The sequence below is a fragment of the Bufo gargarizans genome, chromosome 9 (assembly GCF_014858855.1).
Source record: "Bufo gargarizans isolate SCDJY-AF-19 chromosome 9, ASM1485885v1, whole genome shotgun sequence".
Classification (NCBI taxonomy): Eukaryota; Metazoa; Chordata; class Amphibia; order Anura; family Bufonidae; genus Bufo; species Bufo gargarizans.
The window spans coordinates 144,556,133-144,583,149 of NC_058088.1; the positions used below are offsets into that span (position 1 = coordinate 144,556,133).

The 27,017-nt window shown below is 41.7% G+C and overlaps 1 protein-coding gene across 1 annotated transcript in view; it reads left to right on the top strand.

Annotated features, from left to right (window-relative positions):
• The window catches only part of FAAH2 (fatty acid amide hydrolase 2), a 123,803-nt gene that overhangs the window by 80,643 nt on the left and 16,143 nt on the right, over nt 1–27,017 (top strand). The window contains exons 8-9 of the mRNA XM_044305911.1: nt 5,196–5,295; nt 25,109–25,303. Of these exons, the coding sequence (XP_044161846.1) occupies nt 5,196–5,295; nt 25,109–25,303 (295 nt within the window). The remainder of the gene's footprint in view (nt 1–5,195; nt 5,296–25,108; nt 25,304–27,017) is intronic.

The window sequence follows — 27,017 nt, forward strand, 5'->3', positions numbered from 1 at the left end:
ATCATCACCATACAGAGACATTATAGGCAATCACACCACTCTGGCATTCCTAACCTGGGGCTTGAGTTATAACATCTTGGAAGGGCCCTGTGATAGTACCCTGCGCACGCTGCAATAACCATCTGCAATATACAATATCTTAAGCAGATAATCAGGAAAAATTGATTTTTTTACGTCTTGAAATTTTTCTATAAAATTTCTTTTAAATATTCTGTCTGAATTTGGCAACAGTTTGCCTTGTTCAGGACCATCTACAACCTTTACAACGACATCTGAAAAAGTTCTAACTCTTGATAATGCAACATATAACTGACAGTGGCTGAATAATTTCTGTTGGAGTTAGCTCATTAAGAAACTCAATAGGATAGTTCTGCATATCTTCCTCAGTTGAGTCATCTTTTTAGTTTGAGCTGAGGTGTGTCACAGTATCTCCTTCCAAAATGTTTAGCACTTCATTTATGCGATCAACATCAGCATTTTTTTTGTTATCTTTGAGACATCAGCAACTGGAATTCTTTTTCCAAATAATTATTTGACAATATTTCCTGTACATAAAATCTTTGAAGGGATTTCAATTATGTCTTCAGGCAAACCGTCAATGTGTGCTGTATCACCATTGCCAACATGGATCAACCAATTGCTGAATTCAGTTCTCAACTGAATGGATATTGTTAGTAAGCTTAAGTATTTGGAAGTTTTGCCACAGTTTATTATGAGGAACCACTGGAAGTGTTTGCTGACAATCTCCACCAAGTAATAAAAAAAAAATTCCTCCAAAGGGTTTGTGGTTATCCATTATTTCTTTTAGCAGTTTGTTGACCGCTGTAAGAGCAATAGATGCGGCCATTGTACACTCATCCCAAATGAGTACTGCATCAGCAGAATTGACACAACCTACACAGAGAATGCCAGACTGCTTATACTGATTCAATACTTTATTACAAAAAATCACACATATGTTACAGACATGATTAAAAGAAAATAGTGCAGGAGATAAAAAACGACATCACTGGAGGAGTCCATTAGTTCATCATGATTATAGCATTTAATAAAGTGAAAATGCAAGCAATTCATCAATAAAGAAACATCGGACATTTACCCATACTGTGTCTCCTCCAGGATGGCGCCAACCCCAACGCACGTTTCAGCGTAGCGTCATCCCTAGGGAACACAGGTTATATACAGATGCCAACTAATCAATGCATACCGCTCGTTATAGGTCCGTCCATCATTGCTGCTGCTCCGGAAATGACGTGAGGTCATACGCCGGTGTCAAAAAGATCACGTGACCTACCTAGATCACATGATCTTAGCGCGGTCATGTGATACCGGTAATGCCACGAGTTCATGACCTCATCCTATTATACTAATGCGCATCTCGGAGCCGTAATAGAGCAGTCACATAAGCACACTGAATATATATATAGGAAGGACCACATAGGTATAAAAGAGGTAGAGAAAGGATAGAAAGGCGGCCACCTTCATTAGAGATGGAAAGATGAATGAACATACAAAAATATAAAAATGATGAAAATAAATAAATACAATCAGTGAATTTGAAAGTGCATATCATACATATAATTCAGACATGCGCACACCGCACTTTCTCTACCTCTTTTATACCTATGTGGTCCTTCATATATATATATATATATTCAGTGTGGTTATGTGACTGCTCTATTACGGCTCCGAGATGCGCATTAGTATAATAGGATGAGGTCATGAACTCGTGGCATTACCAGTATCACATGACCGCGCTAAGATCATGTGATCTAGGTAGGTCACGTGATCTTTTTGACGCCGGCACAGCAGCAATGATGGACGGACCGATTAACGAGCGGTACGCATTGATTGGTTGGCATCTGTATATAACCTGTGTTCCCCAGTGATGACGCTACCCCCAGACGAAGGTACACCGAAACGCGCGTTGGGGTTGGCGCCATCCTGGAGGAGACACAGTATGGGTAAATGTCCGATGTTTCTTTATTGATGAATTGCTTGCATTTTCACTTTATTAAATGATATAATCATGATGAACTAATGGACTATATCCACTGTATGTTTCTTCCAGTGATGTCGTTTTTGTTTTCTCCTGCACTATTTTCTTTTAATCATGTCTGTAACATATGTGTGATTTTTTGTAATAAAGTATTGAATCAGTATAAGCGGTCTGGCATTCTCTATGTAGGTTGTGTATATTATGATGGTTGCCATAGGCTTAAACAATTACTTGTGTAAGTAATCTTCCCATGGTTGGGGTACATATCGGATATCAGCAGAATTGAGATGCATATTTTGATATTGAGTTTTCAACTATTGGAACAGGTAATTTAGAGTAAATCGTTTTTATTGGCATTTTAGTGAAACATAAGGAATAGGCCACATGCCAAAATCTGTTGACTTATATCTGTAAATGCCTATACAATAGGCTTGCACATAGAGCAACAGTATATGTAGGTAAATTGCATAGTGAGAATAAAGTACAATAAGGTCCGCAACAAATAGACCATAACAATCGAATGGGGGGGGGGGGGGGGGCCTTAAAGTAACGGCTATTATCTAACATAGTTGAGCAGTACGAATCTATCTTAGTTTCAGTGTTCCATTATTGTCCTAGGTAGGCGGATCAAGCCTGTTATTCAGGGTGAATAATTGGGGTTGTGGAGCCAGGGGCCCCAAGTAAGTTGCCTGGATTTGAGGGAAATAGTCGTGAGTGGCATTGAATGTTCATACCTGCACGACGTATTGACCTCTTGTATGACCTCAGCTAAGGTCGGTGAGGCGGATTTCTTCCAATGACTCGTAATAATCAGCTTAGCACTATGTAAGATATGTCCCACAATATTTCTGCGTGCTGGGGGGATAGTGTGTATACCCAGGAACAAGAGAGCCAGTCCAGGAAGAGGTTCTATTCTCTGGACTGCGATCCCTGAGATCAAGTCGAAAATGCTGTGCCAATAGGGGGTGAGTATGGGGCATTCTCAAAAAATGTGAGGTAGGGAGCCTCTAGCGCCGCATCCTCGCCAGCAATGGGGGGGAGGATGAGGGGTAGATTGTGTTTAATCTCTATGGAGTAAAGTACCACTGTAGGAGGGTCTTAAGCCCTGCTTCATAGTGTGTGATACATTTAAAGTTAGAAACCAGAAATCTAATAGCTAGGGTCCAGTCCTCGTCTAGGAAGGTCTTCCCCAGCTCTAGTTCCCATTTTTTAATGGGTAAAGTCTTGGTGAAAGTGGCTTTATCTCCTAATATGTCGTATACATATTGTGTGGTTTGTCTTTTAAAGAGGAATGGAAATTGGAATAATCTTAGTATGCAAGAGTTTATTGAGGGTGGAGATTGGGTAATTTTTGCAATAAAGTGTCAGATTCGCAGGTGGTTATAGAATTCTGTATGCGACAATGTGAATAAGCGGCGAAGTGAGTCAAAGGGAAGGAGATGGCCATCTGGCATTATTTGGGATATGTTAGTGATCCCTTTTCCACGCCAATTCGTCAGGTTGATGTCGATGATGCCGAGTTCCAATGTACAGGGTGGGCCATTTATATGGATACACCTAAATAAAATGGGAATGGTTGGTGATATTAACTTCCTGTTTGTGGCACATTAGTATATATGAGGGGGGAAACTTTTCAAGATGGGCGGTGACCATGGCGGCCATTTTGAATCCAACTTTTGTTTTTTCAATAGGAAGAGGGTCATGTGACACATCAAACTTATTGAACTTATTGGGAATTTCACAAGAATACAATGGTGTGCTTGGTTTTAACGTAACTTTATTCTTTCATGAGTTATTTACAAGTTTCTGACCACTTATAAAATGTGTTCAATGTGCTGCCCATTGTGTTGGATTGTCAATGCAACCCTCTTCTCCCACTATTCACACACTGATAGCAACACCGCAGGAAAAATGCTAGCACAGGCTTCCAGTATCCGTAGTTTCAGGTGCTGCACATCTCGTATCTTCACAGCATAGACAATTGCCTTCAGATGACCCCAAAGATAAAAGTCTAAGGGGGTCAGATCGGGAGACCTTGGGGGCTATTCAACTGGCCCACGATGACCAATCCACTTTCCAGTAAACTGTTCATCTAGGAATGCTCGGACCTGACACCGATAATGTGGTGGTGCACCATCTTGCTGGAAAAACTCAGGGAATGTGCCAGCTTTGGTGCATAAAGAGAGAAACACATCATCAGTGTGTGAAGAGTGGGAGAAGAGGGTTGCATTGACAATCCAACACAATGGGCAGCACATCTTGAAAAGTTTCCCCCCTCACATATACTAATGTGCCACAAACAGGAAGTTAATATCACCAACCATTCCCATTTTATTAAGGTGTATCAATATAAATGGCCCACCCTGTACTTATAGTGGCCTGTAATAAGAGGGTGGAATTTGAGTCTTTCTGTGTTCTGTGAGTTGTGGACCATAGATTGCTAGCGTGTTGTATCGTTAGTAATTCATTGTGTGGTTGGGATGGGTTCTATAGTAAATGGATCAGATAGTCTTTCAAAGTAGCATGTTTGATTGTATGGGATTCAGTCTGGATCCAGGCTTTAGTGTCGTCTGGAGTCCACCATTCCCGGGCAAAGGAGAGTGTTATTACTCGGAAGTAATCCTTAATATCAGGAAGGCCTAGTCCGCCAGCATGTTTTTTCTTGGCCAATAATGCTCAAGCTACTCTGGGTTTGGTTGGACCCCAGACTTTTGTTTACCCAGAATCGACTGTGCTTTTTTGAAAAATGTTGCAAGGACCGGGATTGGGAGGGCACGTAATATATCCTACAGTATATGGACTGAATAGTTCCGCTTCCCTGAGCATGCTCTTGTTTATTTTATCTACCTTAGCCCCTTTACAAAATTACAGGCACCCAATATGTAAATTTGAAGCAATTTGACATGGAGGTAGCAAACATTTTGCATAGTATGTTTCTTTGCTGTTCTGATGAAGTCCAGTCATCATGGACAATGTCAGTGCAACCTGCTGGATCATGATGCGAGATATAGCAAATCTCACAAGACCACACTGTATACTAACTTCATCCTAGACATCATCTTATTCAGGCTCCTCTGTGTGGTGACGGCAGCAAAGTCTCACTCAGTATGTAATACTATGTAATATACTATACTGCAGTGGATAAGAAGTTTGTATTCATTCCTTTTTAATTGTACTTTTCTTTTTTCTACATCAGAGTTTTACAGACTTGATGGCAAATGGGAGTTCTCTGTGGCCAAGTTTGGAACTTCTAAAATGGATGTTTGGTCTATCGAAGCATACATTGCCAGCAATTGGTAAGAACAAATACTTTTACGTTTCTTTTTACATTCCTACTCCACTTTTGAATGCTGTTGCACAAATTCATGAATTTGTTACTGTGCAGGGCTGTTCCATCATTACAAACATAGAGAATATAGGGTCTAATTTATCAAGTTTTACCTGCTCACCGTCGCAAATGCAGCTGTGATCAGGAGTAATTACAGCTATGCCACCCGTTCACTTCAATGGGATGGCTTCTTTCTATTCAAGTGAATGGTTGTAATTACACCTGCTCACCACTGCAGATGCGATAGCAAGGAGATAAACAATGAAGAGAAGGCAGCGCTCGTACGAGAGCTGCAGTCTCTTTAAACAGCTTATCTGCACCCCTGCCGATCTGATATTGATGACCTATCTTAAGGATAAGTCATCAATATAAAAAAAAAATAAAGCAGACAACCCCTTTAAGCTGCCCATACACATTCAATTGCAGTAGGTCTAATGATTGTTCCACCGATGGCTATCGCTTCTCTCTTCCCCATACACATACATGTTCAGCTTGGCCAAACATACAAGAGATGCAGTGACCATCTGTCTGTTTCAGAGCTCCACACACAGTAGAATAGGTCATTAGTATCTGATTGGTGAGGGTCCGACACACTGGACCCCGTCGATCGGCTGTTTAGCAAGGGATCAGTCCTTGCAGTAGCACCGTTGCCTTCTCGCAGTTTTGCCTAGGCCATGTGACGTCATGTTTATTGGTCACTTGGACTAGACGCAGCTCAGCCCCATTGAAGTAAATGGGGCTGAACTCTGATAACAAATACTGCCACTAAAATATGAACGGCACTGTGCTTGATGATCAGAGGGATGGCCAGGTTGCTACTGTGAGCAACTTTTCCTGCTCAAACAGCTGATTGGTGGGGATGTCGAACCCCCATCGATTAAATTCTGAAGACGTATCCTGATAGTATCACTGCCCGTCTGGATGCCATCTAGGGTTGCAGTTGCTGCTACCCCTGCAGTTCCCATACCTGCAAGCCCGGATTTGTTTCACTGGCGTGCCACATCCTCTGCCACCATGTTATAGTGGAGATTCTAAGACTTGTCATAGCTTCCTGAATAAGTGCTTGAACCACTTTGAGTTCCACGGTCAGAAGTGTCCTACTGAGTGGTCCAAGGTCGCCTTCATTGCATACCGGCTGTCTGATGATGCCTTTTCTTGAGCAAATCCTGAGGTCCAGAGACCATTAACCTGCAGCCTTTCCTGGCTACTGTCTGGCTGGTCTTTGAATAGCTTGGCCGTACTTCCTCTTGCTTCAGCTCTGCTGCATCTATGTCAAGGTTCTCTGACTATGGGACAGTATGCCATACAGTTCCATACCCTGGCTGCAAAACTTGCATGGAACAATAAGGCTCAACTGGCGGTGTTCTGGGAGGGCTTTCCTGACCAGATTAGGGATGAATTAGATGGTGTTGATTGTCCGTCTGCTCTGAATGACCTGATCTCCTTGGCTACAAGAATTGATATGCTATACGGGGACTGTTCAAAAGAACTTGTACGCACCAGAAGACCACCTCGCCTGGCTCCAGCCTTCGAGAGGCTGGTCCTTCATCTACTATCCACCCCAAGTAGAGCTCCTCCCCGGAAATTATAGGCCAGTAAGTTTAACATCTGTTGTGGGTAAACTGTTTGAAGGTTTTCTAAGAGATGCTATCTTGGGGGATCTCAATGAAAACAAGCAAATAACGTCATATCAGCATGGCTTCATGAGGTATCGGTCATGTCCAACTAATTTAATCAGTTTCTATGAGGAGCTAAGTTCTAGACTTGACAGTGGTGAATCAATGGATGTCGTATATCTGGACTTCTCCAAAGCATTTGACACTGTACCACATAAAAGGTTAGTATATAAAATGAGAATGCTCGGACTGGGAGAAAACATCTGTATGTGGGTAAGTAACTGTCTCAATGATAGAAAACAGAGGGTGGTTATTAATGGTACACACTCAGATTAGATCACTGTCACTAGTGGAGTACCTCAGGGGTCAGTATTGGGCCTTATTCTCTTCAATATATTTATTAGTGATCTTGTAGAAGGCTTGCACAGTAAAATATCAATTTTTGCAGATGACACTAAATTGTGTAAAGTAATTAACACTGAAGAGGACAGTATACTGCTACAGATGGATCTGGATAGATTTGAGGCTTTGGCAGAGAAGTGGCAGATGAGGTTTAACACTGACAAATGTAAGGTTATGCACATGGGAATGAATAATGCAAGTCACCCATACATACTAAATGGTAAAACACTCGGTAACACTGACATGGAAAAGGACCTATGAATTTTAATAAACAGCAAACTAAGTAGTAAAAACCAGGCCAAGGCCAATAAGATAATAGGTTGCATCAAAAGGGGCATAGATGCCCGTGAAGAGAACATAGTCCTACCACTTTACAAATCACTAGTCAGACCACACATGGAGTACTGTAGAATACGCGACAGCTCCTGCACTCTCTCGGGCCCTGTGGTCACATGACCACCGGGCCAGTACTGAGTACTGTGTACAGTTCTGGGCTCCTGTGAACAAGGCAGACATAGCAGAGCTGGAGAGGGTTCAGAGGAGGGCAACTAAAGTAATAACTGGAATGGGGCAACTACAGTACCCTGAAAGATTATCAACATTAGGGTTATTCACTTTAGAAAAAAGACAACTGAGGGGAGCTCTAATGAATATGTATAAATATATCAGGGGACAGTACAGGGATCTCTCCGAGGACCGTGACTGTGACGAGGGGACACCCTCTTCGTCTGGAGGAAAGAAGGTTTGTACACAAACATAGAAAAGGATTATTTACGGTAAAAGCAGTGAGACTATAGAACACTCTGCCTGAGGAGGTGGTGATGGTCAGTACAATAAAATAATTCAAGAGGGGCTTGGATGAATTTCTGGAGAGTAATACTATCACAGGATATAGCTACTAGAGGGGTTTTTGATCCAGGGAGTTATTCTGATTATTATTTTTCCGGCCTTATATACTATGTTACTATGATTGTCTGACCAGGAACGTCAACTCCGCAAAGCAAAGCACCTGTGCCTATACAGTGGTGGCAAGGCACACTTCGTGCTTAATTGTCCACAGAAGCCAGAAAACGCCAATGTCTAGGACCAGTAGCAGAGGTGGTCCTAGACAAGGAGAAGTCCTCTCCAAAACTTTCAGTTCCGGTGACTCTCTCTCACAAGGAAGTTACTCTATCTGTGCCTGCATTCTTGGACTCTGGGTCAGCTGGTAACTTTATTCAGCAGGCTCTAGTCCATCAGTACAGGCTCCCCACCTTCCGCCTGGAAAGGCCTCTGTCAGTGACTTCAGTAAATATGTTGCTACTTCCCAAATCTGTGATCTTTGTCACTATGTCCCTTAACTTGCAAATAGGGGTTTTGCATTCAGAGATGATATCCTTCTATGTGCTGCCTGCTTCTGTGAATCTCATCCTTGATCTTCCCTGGCTGCATCAGCACACTCCAGTCCTGGACTGGCACTCTGGTGAGATGCTATTTTGGGTAACCTCCTGTCAGTCCACCTGCTTATCGGAAGTCTGAGCTGCTTCCATGTCTCCAGTACCTGAAAACCTGCCTCAGCTTCCCCTGCAGTAAGCCAGCATCGCAGATGTCTTCAGCAAGGAGGCTAAGACCCTGCCTCCTCAACGTTCTTATGATACTCTCTACCGCTAATTTGCAAACTCTTTGACAGGATCCAGAAAACTAAAGTCTTCACAAAACTAGCCCTTATCCTTATTCGAGAGGGCAAACAGTGGAAGACCTCTTTCAACTACCGTGACGGTCACTAAGAGTATCTTGTCATGCCCTTCGGTCTGTGCAATGCTCCTGCGGTATTCCAGGAATTCGTTAACAACATCTTCCGGATCTGCTCTGTCTGCGTGAAGAATATTCTGATCTATTCCCCAGATTTGACTTCTCACCGAGCTCATGTGTAGTGAGTATTACAGCGATTATGGGGGAATCGTTTATATGCCAAGGTAGAGAAATCCATCTTTGAGAAATCATCTCTACCAGTCCAGGGGTACACAATCTCTGGAAACAGAGAAGTTAAATGCAGTGTTCAAGTGGCCCCGCCCGCAGGTGCCATACAGTGGTTTCTGAGTTTTTCAAATTTTTATCGCCAGTTCCAAATTTTTCATCCCTCACAGCCCTAATCTCTGAGCTTACCATGTGTTATATGTCTCTCCAAATATAAAATAAATATGTATGAAAATATAAACTGATTTGGGTATCCTCTCCAAATATAGTCTATGTGTTAGTCTTAGTCCCTTTTATCCATGTGTTAATATGAATGTCCTTAAAGTATCATTGTTGAATGCCAGGAATCCTCTTCTCAAGGCTCCATATGTCTTCATCTTCTTCAGCAACAACTCCCCCAACAGACGTGAGAGTGAGAAGACCACCCCTTGTCTGTCCCTGTCAGTCATTTATACCATAGATACAGGTGTGTCTTACTAATGTATGTGCTTCTACATTGTCATATATGGGACATCAAATATAGGTCTTGGTGTCCTCATACAGACCTTCCATTGCCAAGTGTATTACTATAGATGGTGTCAGTGTGTAGTGTAATACATCCTTTATATTTCATACCAATTAATATTATCTCACATATTATTTAACACCATGGAAGCGCAGAACGCGCCATTCTGGACTCCTGAGGCGGAAGCTGCCTTTATCCAATTAAAAAGATCCTTTGCATCTATGGAGGTGGATGCTTACTCCATAGGAGCTGTTGCAGTCTTGTTACAAAAAAAAAATTCCAAATGGTTTTTCTCCAAGCTCTTCTGCCCTGCTGAAAAGAACTACTATATTGGAGACAGAGAACTTTTGGCCCTGGAGGAGTGGCGTTATTTGTGGAAGGTGCCGAACATCCGGTCTTTATTTTCACCACCACAAGAATCTTATGCATTTGCAAACAGTACAGTGTCTAAATCGTTGCCAAAACAGATGATCACTCTTAATTTCTCGTTTAATTTTAAGTTACACTTCCGCCCAGCCGACCAAAACATCAAGGCGGATGCTCTGTCCTGGTTGTTTGATTCCTCGCACCAGTAAAAGGGACCCCAATACATTATTGAGCCCGCTCGCCTGATCACTGTGGCTCCTGTCCAGGTCAAGGACATTCCTTTTGGCAGGTGGCACGAAGATCCTCCCTGGAGGAGACGCATGCTAGAATGGGGGCTCCAAACTGACCAGTCATCCAGGAATCCGCAAGACTCTAGAACTTTCTTTTGCCAATGGAGGCTCACATTTCCAAAGGAAATGTACTTGATTACATGTCTGCCTGCACCATATGTGCTCAGAATAAGATCTCCAGGACCAAGCCACCCATTCTGCTGTTACCTCTTACTGTTCCTGATGCGCCGTGGCAACGTATTGCCATGGATTTTGTCACCGAGCTGCCACCCCATGCCGGATGTACAGCTATTTGGGGGGTTGTGAACTGTTTCGCCAAGATGGCTCACTTTGTCACTCTATCCAGATTTCCCTTGGCCACAAAGCTTTCTAAATTGTTTGTAGAGCACATATAACCATTACATGGACTACCTTTGCACATAGTTTCCAATTGTGGAGTCCGGTTTACCTCCTAGCTCTGGAGAACTCTTTGCCAGCTGCTTGAGATTGAATTAGAAATTCTCCACGGGATATCACCCCCAGACCAACGGGCAGTTAGAGTGGGTCAGTCAGATTTTAGAGAACTATCGCCAGCATTTGTCTTGGCCCAACACAACAAATGTGTAAAATTGCTACCTTGGGCAGAGTTCTCCTATAATAATAATTTTATTGAGTCTACTGGATCCTCTCCATTCTTTGTTATTTATGGACAACATCATCATACCCCTCTTGCTGTTCCCACATCTTCAGGGTACCAGCTGTGGATTCTTCTTTCAGGGATTTCTTGAAGATATGGCACCAGACCAAAAACTGCAATAACAGAGTGGTGACTCATATGAAAATAAATGCAGACAAGAGAAGAAGACATCCTCAGGAGATAAGGTATGGCTCTCCTCTAAAAAAAAAAAATCCATTCGCCCCTAGGTTCCTCGGGCCCTTTGAAGTATTGAAGTAGATCAATGAAGTCACCTATAAGTTACGTCTGCCTCTCTCTTTCTCTCTGAGGATTCCTAATTCCTTCCATGTGTCCTTGCTGTAATCGGTAGTTCTGAATCACTTCTCTACTGTTGCAGCATATTTGTAGTGAAAGACATCCTGGACATTAAGAAGCGTGACTAGAATACCTACCATCTTGTATACTGGCTTTGGTGCTGAGGAGAGGTCTTGGGAGCCAGAGGAGAACATCCATGCTCCAAATTTGGTAAAGAAATTCCTGTCTCATCTTGGACTCAAGAATAGGGGGCGTAAGGGAGGAGGGCACTGTAATGGCGGTTGCTGACCGCTGATCATCCACTACGGTCTTTGGCACTGTCCTCCCTGGATGCCTCCGTTATTGTCTTCGTCTGGTTGCATTGCGAGGCAGGTAGCGGCAGTGATAAGCTGCCGGGGTATTCCCATTCACTGCCGCGGTCCGGGGCTCTGTCCCTACTGGAATGGTTTCCTTCTATACTTGGACACAATATGCCTTTCAGCCTTTTTCCTCTTGCACCTCACTAAAGTCCAGCACACATCACTTTTATTTAAAGGAAACCTGTCACCTGGATTTTGGGTATAGAGCTGAGGACATGGGTTGCTAGATGGCCGCTAGCACATCCGCAATACGCAGTCCCTATAGCTCTGTGTGCTTTTATTGTGTAAAAAAAAACAATTTGATACATATGCAAATTAACCTGAGATGAGTCAGAGCTTGAAAATATGACTCTTCTCTGGTCACACAAGTAAGATATGACTCTATGTAAATTTGCATAAAAGGCGGGAAGTACAAAAATGCATAATACTTATTGAATTCGTCTGCAAATGAAATTAAAAGTGTAATTTATATGTTTACAGTAACACAATGAACATTTAGAAATGCTCAGTGAGGGTGGCATAGTAGAGGTGACAGGTTCCCTTTAAGGATTTTGCACATGTGGCCTGTTTGACCAATCCCAGCCATCCTGCACCTATATGTGGTCCTTGTTTCCTGAAAAGGTTGCTGTCGTTTGTGCCTGTGTTCCTGTATTTCTGACCTGCTTGGATTCTGGACTTTGCTTGCTGTTTTATCTGCCCTGTCTCATCTCTCCTGTTGATGACCCGGATTTCCTGACCTGTACCTGAGCCACCCCTGCCCTGACCCATTGCTTGTTCGACTTCACCTCTGCCTCATCCTTCAGTCCTGCACTGTCACTACCAGTTATGACTCAGCCTGCTGACTGCGACTGTACATCAGGTACCTTGCTCTGGTAGCCCCCTGGACAGCCTGGGCCAGCTGCTTCATGTGCCAGTCCACCTCAATAGGTAGTGACCTGGTGTTTCCCTCAGGAAAGCCTGTCTCAACCATCAGGGGTACTATGAAGAATGAAGGGTTCTATTAGACAAAGCCCTTAGAAGAGGTTGGTTATGTGGCACAGTGGGTTCGTGACAATAAGAAGGGTCCCATCGAAAGGTGAAAGATGGTTTTCCCATAAGTGTTTCGTCTATTATGAGATCATTCTTAGGAATTGTCCAATGTTTTTCCTAAAACCTGCCTAATCTGACTATGTTGAGTTGTGTGTGTGTGTGTATATATAGTAATGAAATTCAAATTATAGAGATTGCTAGACATTTTGGGTTTAGGTGTTCTTGATAGGCATTGGTCTATATATATATATATATATATATATATATATATATATATATATATATTAGAAGAAAGGGTAGTGAGGGCAGCCGCAGTCCAGAGTTCAGTAAACAGAAGTCAGGGAGTGTTGCTAAGGCAGAAAATGAGACACTTTAGAGCTATTTTTGTAGGAGAAATGTAAGAATTCATTAACTAAAGTATATTACAAATATTGTCATTATCACTGCCCCTACACAAAAAAGAATGATAGTTACACTTTAAGGTCTAAAAACTCTAACTCTATAACCCTACTTTTCAAGGGGATAGAAGGAGGGCTTTCCCCTACGGCCTGAGGGGGCTGGCTGATTGAACGGATCATTGACTATTCATCTACATCTGTATAATAGTTCTCATAGGAGGGTCCAGAATCTGATATAATGGGAATAGCATTTGTGAAATGAAATTTTTTATTGCACAGTGTTATGACTTAATTTCCAGAGATATTGATTGATTGAGATCCACAATTAATTTTAACATCTCTAATTTGTTGGTAGGCCAAAAGGATAGTCCTTTCTCCAACAGTTGGATCTTGTCCTTTTTTTAAAATAAGGTTGGAAAGGTCCCATGTAGTTAACTTTTCTGATGTGATCCTATCTTTACCTTCTCTGCATCCTGTCTGCCTATGTTTAGTGGAGAGATTTGTAGCAGTCGGTGACTTTGTTCCCCTGAGGATGAAGCTGTGGGTGTGAGCAAGAATTCTCTGGAAAGGTGTGAACAACTGTATGCTTGATAATACTGTTTGCACTGGAAGGGGTTCCTGGTATTGGTTAGCTCACAATACAATCATAACATGTAATAACCACTTTCATACTTTATACATGTCAAATACCATTAATACACCAACATTAATAAAGGCTGTCACGGTCCCTTTTCTACTGGTACTATCTAGAAGCGGAGCTCTCACATATAAAAATAAATGACTGTACTATAAAAATGTCTCTTTCAGTTCATATATTGCAGTGCCTGCTGTTATTTGATGTATGTGATTATTCCTGTGCCATATGTACATTAGCACTTTTCACCCCTCCTCGCGGTTTCCTGCTGTCAGCTGGTACCTGCGATGTTTCGATATCAATGAGTGCAGTAGAATTGAAGTGCTATAAATAAAATATTAGCTGGGACCTACAATACTTCGATATTGAGGGGTACAGTGGAATAGAAGGGCAGCACATTAGTAACATAGTATAAAAGGCCGAAAAAAGACATTTGTCCATCCAGTTCAGCCTGTTATCCTGCAAGCGAGCGCTGTGTATACAGATCAGGAAGTGCTATGCGCTTCCTGTCCTGGCCCCGTGGTCATGTGACCACAGGGGCTGAGAGAGTGCAGGAGCTGTCGGGTCTTCTACAGACCTCGATCAGCCCTGCACTGAAGGGCTGTACAGGGTTGTATTCTGCTGTACAGCATCTCTGGGGGGTGTATTTGCCCTGTAACTAACTGTACTATCTCAGCCCCAGTTACAGGAGAAATCAATGGTGGAGATAAATGTCCCCCAGAGGTCTTGTATGACCTTATGGGGGACGCAAAGTGTAAAATTAAATAAAAAAATTAATAGTGTTTAAAAAAATAAAAATAAAGTTTCACATGGAAAAATAAAAAATTCCCAATTAAGTAATGAAAAGAAAATATTAAAATGGTAAAAAAAAATGCAATAGACGTATTTGGTATAGCCGCCTCACATGATCCACCCATCCATTAAAAAAACCATAAAAAATAAAAACGGTGTCAAAAAAGCCATTTTTGTCATCTTGCATCACAAAAACTGCAACTCCATGTGATCAGAAAGGCGTATGTCCCACAAAATGGTACCAATAAAACATTTATCCCGAAAAAAAATTAGCCCCTACATAAGAAAATCGCTCAAAAGATAAAAAAAAACTATAGCTCTCAGACCATGGAGACATTAAAACATAATTTTTTGGTTTAAAAAAATTCTATTATTGTGTTAAAGTGAAGAAACAAACAAAAAAAAAAACTATACATATTAGGTATCGCCACGTCCGTAACAGCCACGTCCTAACCCCTCAGGTGAACACTGTAAAAAAAAAAAAAATGCCAAAAAAGCAATTTTTTGTCACCTTACATCACAAAAAATTGCAACACCAAACGATCAAAAAGGCGTATGCCCTCCAAAGTAGTACCAATCACAGTCACCTCATCCCGCAAAAAATGAAATCCTACCTAAGACAATCGGTCAAAAAAAAAAATGACTCTCAGACAATGGAGACACTAAAATGTGTTTTGTTTTTCCTTCAAAACTGCTATTATTGTGTTATTGTGAAATAAATAATTAAATAACATATTAGGTATCGCCGCATCTGTAAAAATCAGCTCTATAAAAGTAACACATGACCTAACCCCTCAGGTGAACACCAAAAAAAAAAAAAAAACAATTTGCCACCTAACATCACATAAAGTGCAACACCAAGCGATCAAAAAGGCGTATGCCCCCCAAAATAGTAGCAATCAAACCGTCACCTCATCCTGTAAAAAATGAGATCCTAACTAAGACAATCGGTCAAAAAATAAAAAAGCTATGGCTCTCAGGACTATGGAGACACTAAAACAATTTTTTTTTTGTTTCAAAAATGCTTTTATTGTGTAAAACTTAAGTAAATAAGAAAAAGTATACATATTAGGGATTACCACATCTGCAACGATCTGCTCTATAAAAATGTCACATGAGCTAACCCCTGAGGTGATTGCTGTAAAAATAAATAAATAAAAATGTGCTAAAACAACCAATTTTTGGGTCACCTTGCCCCATAAAGTGAAATAATTAATGATCAAAAAATCATATGTACCCAAAAATAGTACCAATAAAAACGTCAACTCTTCCTGCAAAAAACTAGTTCCTGCACCAGACGATCGGCAGAAAAATATAAAAATATGGCGTTCAGAAAATGGAGACACAAACATTTTATTTATTTTTTTCAAAAATGTTTTATTATGTAAAACTGAAACAAACGAAGAGCAGGGGATAGGTGGGTGCTTGCTGTAAAAAAATAGTTACCCCTACTGTTTGTAACCTCTATAGTTTCTCCTGCCCCTACCCCTACCATGTCCTTGATTTTTATTAGCAGTATTCTGTTCTCTTTCTGTGGAAGATATATCAGTGTCCTCTCCTGTACTCCTGCTCTACCTCGTTCATTCACCAAAATGTTAACCTTATTATCCCTGAAGTCTGTCAAGCTTTCTATGGCAAATTGTGCCAGCTCTGGCCACAGGTGAAACCTGCACACCCAGTAGTCCAGGGATTCCTCGCTTCTCAGAGCATCCACATCGGCTGTTAACGCAATGTAGTCGGACACCTGTCGGTTTAGGCATTCCCTGAGGCTGGATCCGGAGGGCGGCACTCGATGGGTTGGCTGCAAGAATGATATCATATCTGAACTGACCAACACATCTTCAAACCGCCCTCTTCTTGCAGACAAGTCAGGATTGGTACCCGCACCTGTTTCGCTGTGGGTGGAAATTCCTCTGCCAGCGCCTGCAACAGCAGAATGCAGCATCTCTCGCAGCAAGTCCTGGAAGTGCTGCATTCTGACAGCCCTCTTTGATGCTGGTAACATGTCCGCCATTTTGTGTTTGTCAAAAAAATAATAGTTTGAAGAGGCTCACCCGCTAGCGAGGGTAGGGTGGGTACCTTTGACAAGAATGACTCGCCATGTCAGAGGAAAAATAAATACATTGTAAATATTGTGTTTGTCAGGCACTTGCAACTATGGTTCACTCAGAGAGCAGGAGATTTAAATAATTAAAATCCTATTTTATTGTTCTATGAACATATATATTAGGTTTGACGATTACAAAAAATATACGTGCAATATACATAAAAACACTAAATGAAAGATAATGAGTAATATATAAAACTTTAGTAAAACTTTGAAACTTCTATAACACACTGTTGGTATACTCCTATGACATACAATTAATAAAGCTCCTATGATACACTGTTAGTGAGAGTTGGTGGTATATTTTTCTTATGACCAACTATTAGTAAAAGTTGCTAGTTTATTATGTTTTGGACCCTAGATGGCGCTTGTGTTCTACTTTCAGTTTGAGCTGCAATGTATTTGTTGGCTGCAATGTATTTCTAGTCCTTGCAGTAATAGGTAATTAATTGCAAAGTTCAGCTGTGTACAGATCCTACTCGTAGATGATTACTTGCAGAGTTTAGCTGGAAATTTTATATGCATATCCAGTGTTACTCACGATTATTCAAAAGTCAAACCGTTGATTTATCCTCTATGGAGAGGTGCACATGTGCATTTTATATGGTTCTGTCCATGGAGGTAAATAATTTAGGTGCACAGTCTCAATATGCTATATAGCCTTTTAACTGTCATGGCGTCCCACGTGTTAATATAATATTAAATACCTCTTGTTGCCCTTGATGACTTTGTCTTGATACCAGGTTTATTACTTCTCATTCCCAATAGATCAGCTTGGCTTCAGGTCTCTATTGTTCAGTTTGGTGATCCCATCAAATGGCAGCAGAAGTCTGCATGCGTCGCGCATGAGCAGCCACTGGCGCGGTGAAAAGAAACCAAGCTCCCCAGAACCTGTCCTACTGCAGAGTTCCTATAGTTATTCGTTAATGGCACGTTGCTGCTGGAGCAGCCTATCAAACATATATAGATGTAGCAGGGGTAACGCACACACTCTTAACTCAAATTTCTTAACTCATTGCATTATCTCAAAACAAAAGCCATTTAAAATGCAATTGCTTAACGCATTTAGTTGCATTTAGTTTAGATAACATGTCTCATAAAGCATGTGTGTTAACCCTGCTACATCTGTACAAGGTGGAGTTCCAGTGCGTCGTGCTATCACATATCCGACGTCTGACGGGCAGGTGGTGTCACAGCAGCAAGGCGAGCCATGGCCGTGTACGATCTTCTAAAATGGCCAGAGATTGTCCTGGCCTGCTGCAAGATGTCCTGGACCCCGGGGTAATTTGCAACTAATTGCTGCCTGACTAAGTTCAGGACGTGTGCCATGCATGGCACATGTGTCATTTTGCCCTGTTTCAGCGCGCTCAGCAGATTGGCACCGTTGTCGCACACCACTTTACCAACTGTCAAATTAAGCGGGGTTAGCCACTGATCGGCCTGTGACCGCAGAGCTGAAAGCAGTGCAGGACCGCTGTGGCTCTTGGCTTCCAGGCACAACAGCCGCAGCACAGCATGGCAACGTCTCACCTGGCACGTCGAATAGGCTCTGGGGAGCTTGGCAGCAGAAGAGGCAATAGCAGTGGAAAAGGAGGAGTCAGCCGAGGAGGAGACAAAGGATGGAGGAGGAGGAGCAGAAGAGGCAGGCCTGCATGCAATCGGTGGTGGTAACACCAAATCCACACGGGTTTCATGCTTGACGCCGTCAGAAGGTTCACCCAGTGGGCAGTAGAAGTTATGTACCTTCCCAGCCTACCTTTGCTAGACCACGTGTCTGTGGTCAGATGTATCTTGGCACCGACACTGTGTGCCAGAGATATATTCAATTGCCGCTGATCATGGCCATATAGCTCTCGGATGCCCTTCTCGGAGAAATATTTCCTTCCGGGGACCTTCCATTGCGGCGTGCCAATTGCCACAAATTTTCTAAAGGCCTCTGAGTCCACCAGTTGGCAGTAGTTAGCTAGCAGTTCCGACAAGCCAGCGGTCAGCCATTGGGCAAGAGAGTTATCCGGCTTCATGAACTTTTTACGCTCGAACATTTGGGCCACGGAATTCTGCCTTCTGCCAGATGAACGCGACGACTGCACAGTGGAAGGTGGAGTGGAGGACAAATGGGATGAGAGAGAAGTAGGAGAAGAGGCAGGACGTGGAGTGCCGGGAGTGTGACTTTGTGGGTTCTGACAGCATTGCTCCCACTGGGCTCCGTAATGGGAGGCCCAATGCCTTCTTAAGGCGGTCGTCCCTAGGTGAGTGTTGGGCTTACCGCGACTTATGTGTTGACAACACAGGCTGCAGATGGCAACATTATTGTCAGCAGCTGACACGTTAAAAATAGCCCACACTGCGGAGCCATGTGCCGGCATCCTGGGAGTGCAAGATGTGACCGTGCATGGTGGATGGCTCGCTCCAGATACATTTGCAGTCTGCTTTTTGCCTCATGTGCACTGCGAGTTCTGCCTCTCCTCCTCCCTATCTGCTGCTACATCTCTCCATCTGAACTCCCATCCTCTTCCTCTCTTGTGGGCACCCACGTGACGTCCATCGACACGCCATCATCGTCATCTTCACCACCGCTGACAGAGATCTCAAAGTAGGCAGCAACAGCGTGGACCACCCTCCTTGGGCTGATCTGGGTACTGTCGTCAGATCACTGGGTGGCGGCCGTTGCTACCTCCTCTTCCTCATCCGATGCCAAGAATGACTGCCCATCGGTAAGGTCTGGGAATGGATGGGAAAATAATTCCTCTGACTCGAGTGGAGGGGCTATGTGGTGGTGTCTTTGGGGGTGCACACAGCAGAGAGTGAGGAGGGTGCAGAAGCAGAAGGCTGAGCCACTCAACCAACTCTGGTGCATTCTTTGACGTAATCACACGCACCTTCTCAAACTTTCCACTTTGGCTCTGGCCTGGTGCACCTGCCCAACCCCTACCACCCCTGCGGAATGGCCTGCCTCTTCCTCTGCCTGTCATTTTCAAAATTACCCTGTGCCAAAGTCCCTAGAGAAGAGCAATATTTGTGGAAGTAGGTATATCGCAGGCCTCAATCAGTATTTGGTGGAAGCTGGTATATCGCACCCCTCAATCAGTATTTTGTGGAAGCAGGTATATAGAACGCCTTAATCAGTATTTTGTGGAAGCAGGTATATCGCACCCCTCAATCAGTATTTTGTGGAAACAGGTATATAGAATCATTTGATTAATATTTGGTGGAAGCACGTATATCGCACCCCTCAATCAGTATTTTGTGGAAGCAGGTATATCAAACCCCTCAATCTGTATTTTGTGGAAGCTGATATATGGCAGGCATCAATCAGTTAGTTGAAGCAGGTATATCAAAACCTGCAATCTGTATTTTGTGGAAGCAGGTATTTGGAAAACCTCTATCACTATTTTGTGGAAGCTAATATATGGAAGGTCTCAATCAGTTGTTAGTTGAAGCAGGTATATAAAAACCCGCAATCTGTATTTTGTGGACGCAGGTATATGGAAAACCTCTATCACTATTTTGTGGAAGCTGATATATGGCAGGCCTAAATCAGTTGTTAGTTAAAGCTGGTATATCACCCTCAAGCAGTAATTTTGTGGATGCAGGTATATGGAAAACCTAAATCACTATTTTGTGGAAGCTGATAGATCACAGCCCTCAATCAGTATTTTCTGGAAGCATACAAATGCACTATTATATATTTTTCTATGTTAGAAAGTTTATTATAAGTATATCACACCCCTCTGTGTATCACACCTATCAATAGCACAACGTTACTAGTCCTTAAAAGGACTTTTGTGGCCCTATTAGCTAGCGTTTGGTGTCCCTAAATTCCAAACAGCCTGTCCCTGCTCCAAATCGCAACCTCTCCCTGCACTGGCAGAACACATAATGTAAAATGGCTTCTAGATCAGGTTCTGTTATAGAGTAGAGGGTGTGTCCATGTGTTGAAATGTCTCAATTGGCTGTCCTGTCCCACCTGATGGATGTGTCATGGGTCAAAGTTCGGCCCAATGCAAAAGAATATAGCGCCGGCGAACATCGCCATATATTCGGCGAATTGCGAACGAGCAAAGTTTGCCGCGAAACGACCGCCGGGCTAACCGCAAGACCATCTCTATACACTGGGCACGCATCATTCTTAGGGACTCCACTCATCCTGCCAATAAACTCTTTCAGCTCCTTCCCTCTAGAGGGCGTTACATGAACCTTTAGACTAAAATCAGCAGGTTTAGGAACAGCTTCTTTCCCACAGCTGTCACTCTACTGAACTCAGTACCCCGATGAACCTCTACACTCCTCCTCCCCTCCATCCCTGCCATGACCATGATCATGATCATGACTGTCTTTCATTCTCAACATTCACTGTATGTTCACATTGGTTTCTGCTATAGTTTGGGTGACTGTCATAACATAAGTCTCTGTTATATAAGTATACATTAGCACATCTGCATATATGTATACATCAGTACATCTGTATATTTGCTCTCTGCTGAGCAATATAAACACCTGTATACTTAACTTATTTGTACATAATCTGTACATAACTATTCCTACCTTCTACACTACCCTTATCTGTATATAACCTATTTTTATTGCACTTGCTGCTCTTTGCACTTCTGATTAGATGCAAACTATATCTCGTTACTCTGTATTTATACATGTGTAATGACAAAGTAGAATCAAATAAAAAAAATCTGATAACCCTTTTTAAAGGGTTTCTGTCACTAGAATTTTCAGTATTAACCCTTAAGGACTTGGCCATTTTTTGCCAATCTGACCAGTGTCACTTTAAGTGCTGATACTTTAAAACGCTTTGCCTTATCCAGGCCGTTCTGGTGCAAGATGTCCTGGAAATTGCAAATTTCCAAGTTTCAATTTCTCTACTTCTATAATACATAGTAATACCTCCAAAAATAGTTATTACTTTACATTCCCCATATGTCTACTTCATGTTTGGATCATTGTGGGAATGATATTTTATTTTTTGGGGATGTTACAAGGCTTTTGAAATTTTCAAAAAAACTATTTTTAGGGACCAGTTCAGGTCTGAAGTCACTTTGCGAGGCTTACATAATAGAAACCACCCAAAAATGACCCCATTCTATAAACTGCACACCTCAAGGTATTCAAAACTGATTTTACAAACTTTGTTAACCCTTTAGGTGTTCCACAAGAATTAATAGGAAATAGAGATACAATTTCCAAATTTCACTTTTTGGGCAGATTTTCCATTTTAATAATTTTTTTCCAGTTACAGAGCAAGGGTTAACAGCCAAACAAAACTCAATATTTATGGCCCGGATTCTGTAGTTTACAGAAACACCCCATATGTGGTCGTAAACTACTGTACGGGCACACGGCAGGGCGCAGAAGGAAAGGAATGCCATACGGTTTTTGGAAGGCAGATTTTGCTGGACTGGTATTTTTGACACCATGTCCCATTTGAAGCCCCCTGATGCAACCCTAAAGTAGAAACTACATAAAAGTGACCCCATCTAAGAAACTACACCCCTCAAGGTATTCAAAACAGATTTTAAAAATGTTGTTAACCCTTTAGGTGTTCCACAAGAATTATTGGCAAATAGAGATGAAATTTCAGAATTTCAATATTTTTTTTTTTAATATACCTAATATGTATACTTTTTTTTATTTATGTAAGTTTTACACAATGATTTCTTTTTTGAAGCAAAAAAAAACATGTAGTGTTTCCATAGTCTGAGAGCCATAATTTTTTCAGTTTTTGGGCGATTACCTTGGGTAGGGTATGATTTTTGCGGGATGAGCTGATGGTTTTATTGGCACTATTTTGGGGTGTATGTGACTTTTTGATCGCTTGCTATTACACTTTTTGTGATGTAGGGTGACAAAAAAAATTGTTTATTTAGCACAGTTTTTTTTTTTTTTTTTTACGGTGTTCATCTGAGCGGTTAGGTCATGTGATATTTTTGTAGAGCCGGTCGATACGGACGCGGCAATACCTAATATGTATACTTCTTTTTTTTATTTATGTAAGTTTTACACAATAATATAATTTTTGAAACAAAAAAAATATGATGTTTTAGTGTCTCCATATTCTGAGAGCCATATTTTTTTCAGTTTTTAGGCAATTATCTTAGGTAGGGGCTCATTTTTTGCGGGATGAGATGATGGTTTGATTGGCACTATTTTGGGGTGCATATGACTTTTTGATCGCTTGCTATTACACTTTTTGTGATGTAAGGTGACAAAAAATGGTTTATTTAGCACAGTTTTTATTTTTTACAGTGTTCATCTGAGGGGTTAGGTCATGTGATATTTTTATAGAGCCGGTCGATACGAACGTGGCGTTACCTAATATGTAGACTTTATTTTATTTATGTAAGTTTTACACAATAACAGCTTTTTTAAAACAAAAAAAAAATGATGTTTTAGTGTCTCCATATTCTGAGCCATAGTTTTTTTATTTTTTGTCTCAGGTAGGGGCTCATTTTTTGCGTGATGAGGTGACTGTTAGATTGGTACTATTTTGGTGGGCAAACGCCTTTTTGGATCGTTTGCTGTTGTACTTTTTGTGATGTAAGGTGACAAAAAAAATGGTTTATTTAGCCCAGTTTTTATTTGTTATGGTGTTCATCTGAGGGGTTAGGTCATATGATATGTTTATAGAGCCGGTCGATACGGACGTGGCGTTACCTAATATGTATACTTTTATTTTTCCCCTATTTTTTACCATTTTTTTTTAACTTTATTTGGGGAAAATGACATTTTTGTTTATTTTTACTTGAAACTTTTAATTTTTGGGAGGGAAAACTTAATTTTTCAACTTTTTTTTCACTTTATTTTTTGTGCCACTTTGGGACTTGAACTTTTGGGGGTCTAATCCTTTACAATGCATTTGAATACTTCTGTATTGGAATGCATTGGCTGTATGAGTAATACTGTGTGTATTACTCATACAGCTTCCGGCCTGTGAGATCCAGGGGGCTGGATCTCACAGGCTCTTCCTCGGAAGGCAGCGCTGATGCCTCAGGCTGCCATTTGCGTCCTGCCGGAATTTGCTGCAAGTGTGAAAGTATCCTTAGATGATTCACCTAAAGTTGCCACTAGGCCAGTGCCTTCATCAGACACATATGGGGTTATTTATCCAACTGGTGGAAAGACGAGCTGGCTTAGTTGCCCATAGCAACCAATCATTTTCCAAATGAGCTGTCAAAAATGCAAGGTGGAATCTGATTGGTTGCGGTTGCGTTTGATAAATGTCAGTTTGATAAATGATCCCAAGAATGATTACTGCTTGATGAAGGCATTAGTGCTCCCAGTGCTGAAACATGTAACCTTTTGAAATGAAAAGGTTTTTGCACATCTACTGTCCATTACTTGTGGTCATTAAGTGCATTATAGCACTCCTGCTCCTTGAGAATATAGATTCTTCATAAAGATCCCTTCTCTGTGCCAAGTATAAATCCCAGGTGACAGGAGTTGAACAGCTGCGCCTGATCTTTAGTGCAAATGCTTCAGATTAGTGTCTCACATGTTGGTATAATTCTCCAGATGTGATTGCTAGGAAACAACCCTCTGTTCTTTTTATTTTTCTTACCTAAAGTTGATTTAAAGATGTGTTCAAGTTCACCTGGTGACCTTTAAGAAGAAGAAAAATTAGTGCTCATTTAAAGTAACATCTGGCTGCACTATTCTTGACAAAAAAAAATACCAGCTATACATGGTCACAAAAAATTGCAAAAGACTCCAGCATAAGGCTTAGTTCACACTTCAATGTTTAGTCAGTGATTGTGAGCTAAAATCAGGAGTGGAGGTCTCGTCCGTCTTTCACATTTTCTGCGGACAGCACACATACCCATTGATTTAAATGTGTCTGTCCACACATAAGTATTCTGTTACGGACCATGGGTCAGTAAGAAAAATCACAGAGACCTGCACTACTTTGGTCCATGATGCATACCAAACCCGCCCATTGAGTATCACAGACACAACATTGATGGCTTCCGTGTTGCACCTGTTTTTCTGAGAAGGCTGATAGGAGATGCTTTGGAAGTTAATTTTCAGCTGAGCAGTGTCTGTGGATAAAAAATGGACACATCTTCACTCATGAAAAACATGCTTTTTTTCACAGACGTCAAACTGACATGGAAATGTGGACGAGGCCACATTCTTGTGGAATGTGGACCTATTCAAGTCAAGGGGTCCACATCCACAACACAGAGTGCACACGGCCAGTGCCCATACATTGCGGACCTTGTGTTTATGGTCCGCAATATGGACCATTACGCTTGTGTGCATAGGCTCTAATTCTGCTTCCGATAGAAAGATGTGTGTATATCAAATTTAACTACAGTAGTATACATTAAAAATTTCCCTTTTTTGTGCAGGTCTGGCTCTCACCGAAAAATTCACCAACCTAAATCCTGAAGGCAATGCAAGAATGATCCAGAAAGCTAAACATCTGAAAGAGGAAATAAATTCATTGCTGGGAGATAACGGAATTCTGCTTTATCCTTCACACCCTAAAATAGCTCCAAAACACAATGAGCCTATTGCCATGCCTTTCAATTTTGCATATACTGGTTAGTATTTCTACAGCTTTTGATGACATTATTTGCAGTAACTTATGTTATAACAACAACTTTCCAGTATCAGTATACACGAGAACAAAGAGCAAACAGACCAAAGAGCAATATGATCAAACCATATAACAGGAGAGGATAAAATGATGGCAGTTGATGCTGACTAGTACGACATACTTGTTATATTATTTACTGCAATACAAACTTTAATAGCTCAGGCCAAGACTTGAGACTTTATATGCTTACTATGTAATTTGCCAGTGGATGCTGACAGACACACCTATTTAAGGGGTTATCCAAGTTCTATAATTCCCCACCATATGTCTGGGCCCCTTACACAGATAGTATTTATCTTGCTCCCCGGCACGCCAATAGCAGGTCGCAACCCCTTCATTCATTGTATTTCAGATTCATTTCTTTCCACTTCCGTAGAAGCCAGCAGGATAACACACTTGTGATCTAAGGCTACTTTCACACTAGCGTTTTTCTTTTCCGGTATTGAGTTCCGTCACAGTGGCTTAATACCGGGGAAAAACTGATCAGTTTTATCCTAATGCATTCTGAATGGAGAGCATTCCGTTCAGGATGCATCAGTTCCGTCCCTTTTATGTTTTTTGGCCGGAGAAAATACCGCAGCATGCTGCAGTTTTCTCTCTAGCCAAAAATCCTGAACACTTGCCGGATCCGGCATTCATTTCCATTGAAATGCATTAATGCCTGATCCGGCCCCAAGTGTTCCAGCAAAACGGATCCGGTTTTGCGGTCTGCGTATGTACAGACCTTTAAAAATGAGAAAAAAATCATTCCGGATCAGTTTTCCGGATCACAACCGGAAAGATGGATCCGGTATTGCAATGCATTTGTGAGATGGACCCGCGTCTGGTTCCGTCTCACAAATGCATCCGTTTGCCGGATACGACAGGCAGTTCCGGCAACAGAACTGCCTGCCGGAGTCCTCTGACGCAAGTATGAAAGTAACCTAACAAAGATCTCCTGGTTTTCACACTGAGACCTATTGGTAAATTGAGATCAGAACCACTCCCTTAAATCCCACAAATTTAAAAGTGGTATCCCACAAAATCTCAACTGTTTATTCAAACATATCTGTAGGCCATACTTGTCTTTCTGTGGGTGAGCAGCAGCTCAACAAGCACCTGCTTCTACCGAATCTACCATGATGCATTGCAACTGCATAGATACATATGTTATGTAATGCCCTCCCCTAATTTCCTTCTCCAATGTCTAACGAGAAATATACGGTAGGTAGCTATATACTTCTAGATTCTATATGGATTTAGTTATGAAGAATGAAAGGTGATTGCCTCACTGTAAGATCACTACTCTGGACTGGGTGGGGCGAAAGGAAGCCAGGCAACTACTGAGCATGTTAATCCACCACTAGTGCAGGATGAAAAGATTAGACAGTAGGGGGTGCTACCAGAGAGGAAAATGTAATGTACATAAAAACAATATTTAATTGCTTGTATATTGCAATAATACTTTGTTTAAAATACTCTATTCATTGCAAAGAAACACTGTTTGCGGGATAACCACTGCACTACCAGACACTGACTATGGCGAAAAGTGGTCCTACTTCTGGTAGAAAATTGCAATGTTTTAAAAAAATTGTAATACTGGAGTAAACATGAACAAGTAGGAAAAACCTCTCATTTAAGGGCTCTTTTACACTTGCGTTGTTCTTTTCCGGCATAGA